This window comes from Echinops telfairi, unplaced genomic scaffold, assembly GCF_000313985.2.
Source record: "Echinops telfairi isolate 266 unplaced genomic scaffold, ASM31398v2 ScPeMD7_7469;HRSCAF=8507_1, whole genome shotgun sequence".
NCBI lineage: Eukaryota > Metazoa > Chordata > Mammalia > Afrosoricida > Tenrecidae > Echinops > Echinops telfairi.
This window is the reverse complement of record NW_022111373.1, coordinates 894305-904527: the sequence shown is the minus strand read 5'-3', so window position 1 is coordinate 904527 and position 10223 is coordinate 894305. Positions and strand designations below refer to the sequence as shown.

The window sequence follows — 10223 nt, the reverse complement described above, 5'->3', positions numbered from 1 at the left end:
CTCCTCTACCTACACCCACCCCCACCCCCGTGGAGGCCAACATGTCGGATCTTGGATCAGCAACTCCCAGTTTCTAGGCAGAAGCTGGCTTCCAGGAGCAGAAGCCCCTGAAGGCCGTGCTTTCTCAGTACAAGCTGTAGAAGGCAGAACAAGGGAGTATGGACCTGGAAGGGAATTGCTTTAGTCCTCAACTTCCTCGCTGCCCACACCTTACCCCGAGCTCCTCCACTAACTTGGCCAAAGCTCCTTCCCTCCCAAGGCTTTGGCACTGCTGCCCCCTCTGCCAGGAATGCTCTCCCACCTGCCACCCTCCTCTCTCTCCCTGCGTACAGGCTTTCTGTCCCCTACCTGCTGCCGGCCCTGACCCTAAAACTCACCCTTCATTTGTCGTGTTTCCTGTATTACATTTACCATTCAAAACCCATGGCCATAGAATCGATAACAGTTCCTATCAATCCTGAGACCAGGACAGCCTCAATCTTTCTCCTGAGGAGAAGCTGGTGAATTTGAACTGCCGGCCTTGTGATTTAGCAACCCAAGACCTAACCCACAGCACCACCTGGGCTCCTTACATTCACCGTAATCTAAACTTAGCCTTTTAATTCATGCAAGTATTTGTTTCTGGCTAAGTCATAACCCAATGGCTCTTCTTCATCATGGCAGCATTGTGTAACGCAACCAGTCCATTCTGACTCAGAGGCCTCGGAGACAGAGCAGAACTGCACCATGGGGTTTCCAAGGCTGCGATCCCTACAGAAGCAGCCAGCCACATCTCTAACATGTGGAGGGTCCGGTGGGCTGGAACCAGCGACCTTTCAGTAGCAGCCACGCACTTAGACAACTGCTGAGACATGCAGTGAGGCTGAGAAACCATATTTAGAGTTTTTTTTATGAAAATACACACAGCAAAATGTGCTTGACATACAATGGATGGATGTGTGGATTGTGATAAGAGTTGTATCAGCCCCAACAAAATGATTTTTTAAAAAAGAAAGAAAATACACACAGCAGAACATGCATCTACTCCTCGTTTTCTGCACGTACAATCCAGTAACACTGATTATATTCTCCATGTCTACCTGTACCAACTGTTTCACCCATCCACTTAGACCACTGCCCCTTAAGCTTCTCCTCTATGCTTTAGATTGCCAGAAGCATGGAACCCTTTGAAAGTATGATCTATATGATATTGATATACCTTTGTTTTAAAGAATGAATGTTTTATTCACTCTTGCCTCCTACAGCTCCCAGCAGAACCCTTTGTGCTCCAGTCCTTTTCTGGGTGCCCTGGGCAAGGACCTCCTGACCACTCCACCCCTGCACCCTTCCACAAACACACTCGCATTTCCTCACTTCAAAATATATGTTTTCTCATGGTTTTTGTTTTCCTCTTACAAAGCCTCCTTGTTTTCCCTGACCCCTCCCAGGCCCCTAAAATCTCTCTCTTCCTCTTCTATCCCGTGGACTCTCTAGCTTTTGGTGGCTAACTTCTTTTTCTTAGTGCTCTTGTAACATAAAATCCAGGTTTTCTTCCATCAAATAGTAGAAGCTCCTTAGAGACAAGCGTCGATGCCTTAGTCCACTATGTCCAGGCCTTGTCCACAGAAGTTTCTGCTTTGTTGACAAAATGTCCATTAATCAGAACCTGGTGCAAGTGGCAGAAGTTAAAGTCAAACTGGATTAAATAAAAATAATTCACCGGCTTAAATAACTGAAAATGCAAACTGAGGTCAGGAGGTTACTCTCTCTGTCTCTCTTCTCCGAGGTCCTCTGTGTGGGAGGCAGGCTCTCCAGTCCTGATAGAGACTTGATTCTACTGGCAGGGGAGGAGGGGCCAGGGCACCTTTCTTAAGAGCTCCACTACCACTCATCTGTCAGTCAGGTAGTTGTATTGTGGTGGCAAGACTCCACGTCACATACTTTGGACATGTTAGCAGGAGAAATCAGTCCCTGGAGAAGGATATCATACGTGGTAAAGTAGAGGGCCAGCAAAAAAGAGGAAGACCCTCAAGGGGATGGATTGACAAATTCAAGCATGGGAACAATTGTGAGGATGGTACAGGACCAGGTGGTGTTTCATTTTACTGTAATAGGGTAATTATGAGTCAGAACCAATGATATCTAATGTCGTGGTTACATAATCTTGTGTCAACTTGAGGGTACTAAGAGTGAAGGGGTGAAAAAAAAAGAAGAGTAAAGGGGTGGAATCTAGCCTGTCAATCAGGTCACCACCTGATGATTCTTTGTGGGCATGACCTTCTCATGAGGATTCTGGGAACTTCCTCTCTTTCTCTTCCTTCGTTTTCCCATTGACAAGCCACAGGAGACAGGAGACGGGCTGAGACCTGTAAGAACTCTCTTCCTCAGCTTCACCTTGCTGTCTGTCAAGGAGCCACACTAGAGAGCTAGAGAAGCCATGTGGAGACCCATGCCAGTGCTGAGACGCTTCCACTGCCATCGGATCCACAAGACTTTCCACCCATTGGCCTGCGATCTTCCTGCATTTGGCATCTTTGCATGTGCTGCATGAGTCTGAAAAGGAATTTATAGACTGGTATCGGACATATGGGCTAATATCAGACTTATGGATTTTATCTGGACTGGGCTGAGATGTTTTCTCAAATATACAATTGCTCTTTGGCATAAAACTTTCTTACACACACACACACACACACATCTATGGATTTGTTTCTCTAGTCAATCCCACCTAACAATAACAAGAGATCCAGAAAAAGTTCCAGAAGTGGTTTCCATTGGCCTGTTTTGGGTCATACACCACCCTGGATCAATCGCTAATAAATCCTAGATGGATAGCCAGCCTGAGTGACACACCTACTTCTAGGTCCCTACATGGGCTCCCCAGATGGGTGGAGTCATCTTCTTCCAACCACATGGAATGGGGTGTTTTCCCAAAGGACATGGCTAGGAAGGAAGGGAGTTGATGTCGGATAGGCAAAACAAAAGACACAGGCTACAAGGATTCCCAGGGCCCAGCTTCCGGGAGGACCGAGATACCCGAGGTCCACTTGCACATTGAAACTTTGGACAGTGGCTTGCTCTGGTCCCAGGGACAGCACAGGAAGTCCAGACTGAGGCACTTGCTCCAAGCCCCATTCCTGAACTTGGGGGAGGATAACCCCTTTGTGAGCGCTAGGGTGGTTCTGCTGCACATTCACAGTTGGAAAACCCCTGCCCTGGGATGTGATATTCGACCTCAGCAAGAACAGTTCCGAATAGCTCTGCGGGACCATGTCCCCTGTGTTAGAACTGGAATGTTTCTCCCTCGTTGGACATCCTTTCAGAAAGGGGGCTCTGGGCTTTGCTTGGAGGCTGAGGATGGGTGGGTGAGCAGATCAAGCCCAGGCCTCTGAAAATAACAATAGTCACTGCCTACTGAATGCCAACTGCAAGTCAGGCACTGTGCGCTGGTGGGGCTTCTGAGGTGGGCAGCCCGTGAAAAGTTTGTCTTCACCACAGTTCTTCATCGGTATTGATCCGGTTTCACAGATGAGAAAACTGAGAGAGCAAAAGCTTGGCCAGGAACACTGCAGCACAGACCCATCTGACCTTGCCTGGCCTTGTCGCAACAGGCCTCCCAAGAGGGACGTCACTCCTGCCACAAACCAGCAAGTCGGGGGACAGTCATACTGTCATCTGCCCACGGGGCCCTGTATGGGGACCCCAAACCTACAGCCTGGAGAAAGACAAGGCCTGGAGGCCACCTGATTCAATGCTGGATTCCCTAAGTTGTTTTTTGTGTGTGTGTGAAGCGAGGAGTCAAAAGAAAGCTGCTTGAGTTAGCAGCCACCCCCACCCCCACCCTGCACCCCCTTTCCAACCTCTAGGTCTGAAGAGGACCCTTGACCTACCCCACCTCCATATTTTCAGCACCCTCCTTCTGTACATGAATCTTCTTTCTTTTAAAATTCAGTTAAAAAAACAACTACAAAAACAGCACCTCCCCTGGATTCAGAGCTAGAACAAGAGCTTTCCCTTCCTGGAATCTCCCTTCCCTTTGGGGTGCGCATGTGACTGCAGAGAGGGTTTTCCTTTTCAGTTGAGCTCCCGGGAGACCTGCGAGACTCTTCCGGCCCCCTTCCCCCACCCTGCTGGGCTCGGAGGGAAGAGTGCCATCCCAGAGCCGGGCCGCCGAGGTGGCGGCTCCCCACGGGCTGCAGGGAGAGCCCGGCTGCGGCGCCTGCTCAGTGCGCTCTCACTGCGTCGAAGGCTGCCCCGGCCTGGCGCGGCGCCAAGCCCACAAGCGGGAGGGGGCCGTGTGAGGCGGCGGCGGCGGCCGAGCCTGCTCGGGCAGGGCCCAAGTGGAGTTAGAGAGGTGACCTCCAAGGGGCAGCAATGAGCCACTCATTGGGCTACTTTCTTTTTTTGCGCCAAGTCTGGGCTCCACAGTCAGCTCACAGGGAAGCCCGCCGCAGCCGCCCGCCTGCGATGGACGCGATGAAGGGGGGTTAGTCCCAAGGCTGCCAGGACGAAGTGTCTCCTGGGCCAGTTTCCTCATTCTGTCCCCCAATGATGGACTCGTCCCCAGTGGGGAGTAGGGTACGAGCACAGTGGGGGCCCCCCAGGCCCTAGCAGCCTCACCCCACTGGCAGCAGGCGGAGGAACAAGAGGGCCCTCGCAAAGCTCAGCGAGCCAGGAGGCACGGAGTCAGGACGCCCTCGCCTCAGTTTCTCCGGTGACACCTGGGAAGGCACCGTGGTCAAGGGCCCGCCTCCCTAGGGCAGCCGCAGTCGCAGTCGCAGCCCGCCCAGCCACCCCTCCCCTCGGCTGCCGGCTCGCTCCCACGGTCCCCGAGGTGGGCGGGCGAGCCCTCGATGACGGCGGCGGAGCCCTGGCCCTGCTCGCCTTCGCCCCCGCCCCGGGCTTCCCCAGGCCAGTCCCTGCCGGGGAGCTGCCCGAGCTGCCGTGCGCCCCGCGCTCTGCGCCCGGCGCCCTGCCTGCGCCAGGTGCCCCCTGTCCTGTGCGCACTCCGACTCCCGCCTTGGAACCTGGCAGCCGGGCGGGAGCGAGGAAGCCGGGAGCAGCGACCCGGAAACGCCATATAAGGAGCAGGAAGGATCTCCCGCCGGAACAATCCTAATATGGGCAGCGCCTTATATGGAGTGGCCCGATATGGCCCGGCCGCTTCCGGCTCCGGGAGGAGGGAAAAGGGCGGGGGGAAGGGGCGGGGGCAACGCCAGGAAACTCGGGAGCAGCCTGGGTCTGCGAGGCCCGCGCGGCGCCCGGAGTGTGGGCTTCCCCGAGGCCTGCGGACCCAGGGTGCGTGAGCCGGCGCAGGGCCCGGGGCGCGGGACTGGGGGTGCCCACCGCTCTCCAACAGGGGGCTTCACGTCACTCCGGGTCTTCCCGGCCCGTCCTGCCATATTAGGGCTTCCTGCTTCCCATATATGGCCATGTACGTCACGACGGAGGCTGGCCCGTGCGGTTCCAGACCCTTCAAATAGAGGCGGATCCGGGGAGTCGCGAGAGATCCCAGCGCGCAGAACTTGGGGAGCCGCTGCCGCCGTGCCGCTGCCGCCAGCAGCCACCGCCAGCCGCCGCTGCAGGACCGGCCCCTGCCCCAGCCTCCGCTGCCGTGCCGCGTCCGCACGCCGGCCCGCCTGCGGAGCCTGGGCGCCCCGCCTGCGCCCTCCCCAGTGTGCCCCGCACCCCGCATGTGATCCGGCCAGGCCCCGCGAGTGTGACCCCGCAGCTCCGGCCCAGGGCTGCACCCGCCGCCCCAACGCCAGCTCTGCAGCCTGTCCGTCCGTCCGTCCGGGATGGCCACGGCCAAGGCCGAGATGCAGCTGATGTCCCCGCTGCAGGTCTCCGACCCGTTCGGCTCCTTCCCTCACTCGCCCACCATGGACAACTACCCCAAGCTGGAGGAGATGCTGCTGCTGAGCAACGGGGCGCCCCAGTTCCTGGGTGCCGCCGGGGCCCCTGAGGGCAGCGGCAGTAACAGCAGCGGGGGCGGTGGAGGTGGAGGGAGCGGCAGCAACAGCAGCAGCAGCAGCAGCGGCAGCAGCGCCTTCAACCCGCAGGGGGAAGCGGGCGAGCAGCCTTACGAGCACCTGACCGCAGGTAAGCAGTGGCCTGCGCCGTGGATGAGCCACCTTCTCGCTGAGTCCGGCTGCCAGTCCTTCCCCCACCGCCTCTGCAGCGCCCCCCTTCACTGCAGGAGCCCTCGCGGTCCTTAGGGATGCGAGTGGGGTTTCCCTTCCCTTCCTCTGATCCCCAGGGTCATGTGTTAGAGGGAAACCTAGCTAGGGACACCCCCTCCCTGGTCCCTAGCGGTGTGCAGAGGAATGAGCTGTCGTTCTGGATGGAGAGCTTTCGGGCTGCGTGGGTGGGTGCAGAGGGGGAGGACTTGTTTTGCTGAACAGGGCTCAGCTCTCCCAACCTCCCCCCTCCCTTAAAGGCTTGCATTGCCTGTCCCCAAGGAAGGGCCGCATTCCATGGCCATTGAGGGCCAGGCAGGCCAGGGTAGGGGGTGCCTGTTAGCTGCGGCTGTGCGTTGGGGGTGCCGGCGGGAATCCCTCGAGCGAGCCGCTGTGGAGCGTTAGGAGCTGCAATGGAGGGGGATTCTCTGTATTTGCGTCAGCTGTTGTTGAAATGGGTTCTGCTGCTGGAGCGCGCCCAGGAACATTGCAATCTGCTTATATCAATTATTAACCAGCTCGGGAGTCGCTGGTAGCCGTCCCGACCTCTCGCTCTCTCGCTCGCTTGCTCTGCAGCTGGGGTCCTTTTGCTTTTCCAGTGATTGCTCTCCAGTAACCAGGCCACCCCTCCTTTCTCTCTCCCGCCAGAGTCCTTCCCTGACATCTCTCTGAATAACGAGAAGGCGCTGGTGGAGACGACCTACTCCAACCAAACCATCCGGCTGCCTCCCATCACATACACCGGCCGCTTCTCCCTGGAGCCCGCACCAAACAGCGGCAACACCCTGTGGCCTGAGCCACTCTTCAGCTTGGTCAGTGGCCTCGTGAGCATGACCAACCCACCGGCCACCTCGTCCTCGGCTCCCTCGCCAACTGCCTCCTCGTCCTCCTCGGCCTCGCAGAGCCCACCCTTGAGCTGCTCGGTGCAACCCAACGACAGCAGCCCCATTTACTCCGCGGCGCCCACCTTCCCCACACCCAACGCCGACATCTTCCACGAGCCGCAGAGCCAGGCCTTTCCTGGTTCGGCCGGCGCATCGCTTCAGTATCCGCCTCCTGCCTACCCTACTGCCAAGGGCGGCTTCCAGGTGCCCATGATCCCGGACTACCTGTTTCCCCAGCAGCAGGGGGACCTGGGCCTGAGCACCCCGGACCAGAAGCCCTTTCAGGGCCTGGAGAGTCGTACCCAGCAGCCTTCCCTTACTCCGCTCTCCACCATCAAGGCCTTCGCCACGCAGTCGGGGTCCCAGGACTTGAAGGGCCTCAACTCCACGTATCAGTCCCAGCTGATCAAACCCAGCCGCATGCGCAAATACCCCAACCGACCCAGCAAGACTCCCCCCCACGAGCGACCCTATGCCTGCCCTGTGGAGTCCTGCGACCGCCGCTTCTCCCGCTCCGACGAGCTCACCCGCCACATCCGCATCCACACTGGCCAGAAACCCTTCCAGTGTCGCATCTGCATGCGCAACTTCAGCCGCAGTGACCACCTGACCACCCACATCCGAACCCACACGGGCGAGAAGCCCTTCGCCTGCGACATCTGTGGCAGAAAGTTTGCCAGGAGCGATGAACGCAAAAGGCATACCAAGATCCACTTGCGACAGAAGGACAAGAAAGCAGACAAAGGTGTGGTGGCGTCCTCGGCCACCTCTTCCCTCTCCTCTTACCCGTCCCCAGTGGCTACCTCGTACCCGTCCCCAGCCACCACCTCGTACCCATCGCCCGTGCCCACCTCCTACTCCTCTCCGGGCTCCTCGACCTACCCGTCCCCTGTGCACAGCGGCTTCCCTTCGCCGTCAGTGACCACCACGTACTCTGCGGTGCCCCCTGCTTTCCCCGCCCAGGTCAGCAGCTTCCCCGCCTCGGGGGTCACCAACTCCTTCAGCGCCTCCACAGGCCTTTCGGACATGGTGGCCACCTTTTCTCCCAGGACAATTGAAATTTGCTGAAGAGGAATGGGAAACCAAACAGAAGAAAGAAACACAAACACAAGAGACTTTCAGGACAGGAGTGGGGCATGGCCGCTGGAGGGGTGTCCTCTTAGGTCAACCGGAGGTTTTCAGAGCCGGGTGCTCTCCTCCCGCTACTGGACCCCAAGGCCTTCTTGGAACGTCCATTGCCCTACAATCCTTTGTGCCCATGGCCCCATCTTCCCAGTCCCCTTTGACTTCAGCTGCCTGAAACAGCCATGTTCAAGTTCTTCCCCTCTATCCAAAGAACTTGATTTGCATGGAGTTTGGATATATCATTTCAGTATCATTTCCATCGTACGCCTGACCCCTTGCTCCCTTCAATGCTAGAACACTTGAGTCGGCAACATGGGGTTTGGGCCCCTCACAGCCCACCCCTGCACCTTGTACAGCGTCTGTGCCATGGATTTCATGTCTTTCCCACCGGGTACTCTTGATGTGAAGATAATTTGCATATCCTATTGTATTATTTGGAATTAAGTCCTCACTTGGAAGAAAACAAAAAGGGTGGGGGGGTGGTTAAAAAAAAAAAACCCCAAGCAAACCAATGATCCTCTATTTTGTGACGATGCTGTGACGATGTGTGAAGCTTTTTTTGAAACAGCCGTCTGAGGTGTCAATCAGAGCATGTGTCAGAGTGATGTTCCGTTAACCTTTTTGTAAATATTTCCCCACCACCGTACTCTCACATGTGGCAAAAAAAAAAAAAATCTATATATATACATATATATATATATATGGTTTGGTTTTTCTTTTCCTTTTTCGAAAGTGGTTTTTATTTGTCATCCTCTTGGTTTTAAAGAAGTCTCACGTCTTGGTGCCTTTTGTGTGATGCGCCTTGCTAGCGGCTTGACATGTGCAATTGTGAGGGATGTGCTCACCTCCAGCCTTAAGGGGGGTAGGGAGTGATGACTCCGGGGGAGGCTTTGGGAGCAAAACCAGGAAGAGGGCTGAGCTGAGCCTCTGTTCTCCAGAATGTATGGGGGGAAACAATCAAAAAAATCTGAACTCTCTAAAGTCTATTTTTTTAACTGAAAATGTAAATTTATAAATATATTCAGGAGTTGGAATGTTGTAGTTACCTACTGAGTAGGCGGCGATTTTCGTATGTTATGAACATGCAGTTCATTATTTTGTGGTTTTCTTTTACTTTGTACATGTGTTTGCTTAAACAAAGTGACTGTTTGGCTTATAAACACATTGAATGCGCTTTATTGCCCATGGGATATGTGGTGTATATCCTTCAGAAAAATTAAAGAGAAAATAAAAGAGCTGTTAGTGGGTGTGTGCTTCTGGGTGAGGGTTGAGGCGGCACAGCAATACTGTCCCTCTGGAGGGGCCTGAAGTCAGAAGACTGGACGGCTTTTGAGGAACCCTGGTGGAATAGAGATTATGCATTGGGCTACTCATCCTGAGGTCAGCAGTTCAAAACCACCAGCCACTCCTCGGTAGAAAAGTGAGACTTTCTATTCTCATAGAGAGTTATAGTCCCTAGTCTCAGGAATATTGAACTGTATGATGTGTTAAATATAGCACCATAAAACTAAATTTGTTTTGTTTTGTTTTTTTAAAACTAATTTTTAAAATAAAGTACAAACACCCACAAAAATGAGTTACAGTCTTAGAAACCCACAGGGGCAATTCTACCCTGTCCTAGGATCCCTGAGTCAGAATTGACTCAGTGGCAGTGAGTGAGTGGTGGTATAGTGGTGAAGCACTTAACAGCTAACCAAAAGGTCAGCTGTTCAAATCCATCAGCCCATCTCTGAGAGATAGATGTAGTCTATTTCCATAAAGAGTACAGCTTTGGCATCCATGGGGCAGGTCTGCACTGGTCCTGTAGGGTCACTGTGAGTTCAAATGGACTCTGGGTTTTTGAAGGGTTTTGCTTTAGGGCCTTGACAGAGACAAGGACTGTCCATCTGGAGTAATTCTCTATGTCCATCACTGGGGTGAATTAGCTTTGAGCTCCCATAGTGGGGCTTCTCATTCTCGTGGCCTGTGCTCTACCCTGGCCACATTAAGCTCAAGCAGCCCAGGGTGAGGGGTGGGGCGTGTGTGGCCAGAGATAGTCACTCTCCTGGCACCAAGT

The 10223-nt window shown here is 54.9% G+C and overlaps 1 protein-coding gene across 1 annotated transcript; it reads left to right on the top strand.

Annotated features, from left to right (window-relative positions):
- Nucleotides 1–5657: 5657 nt before the first annotated feature.
- On the top strand, nucleotides 5658–9402 carry EGR1 (early growth response 1). The gene is made up of 2 exons (XM_004696645.2): nucleotides 5658–6081; nucleotides 6807–9402. The coding sequence occupies exons 1-2, from the start codon at nucleotides 5778–5780 to the stop codon at nucleotides 8108–8110; spliced, it is 1608 nt and encodes a 535-aa protein (XP_004696702.1). The 5' UTR covers nucleotides 5658–5777; the 3' UTR covers nucleotides 8111–9402.
- Nucleotides 9403–10223: the final 821 nt, after the last annotated feature.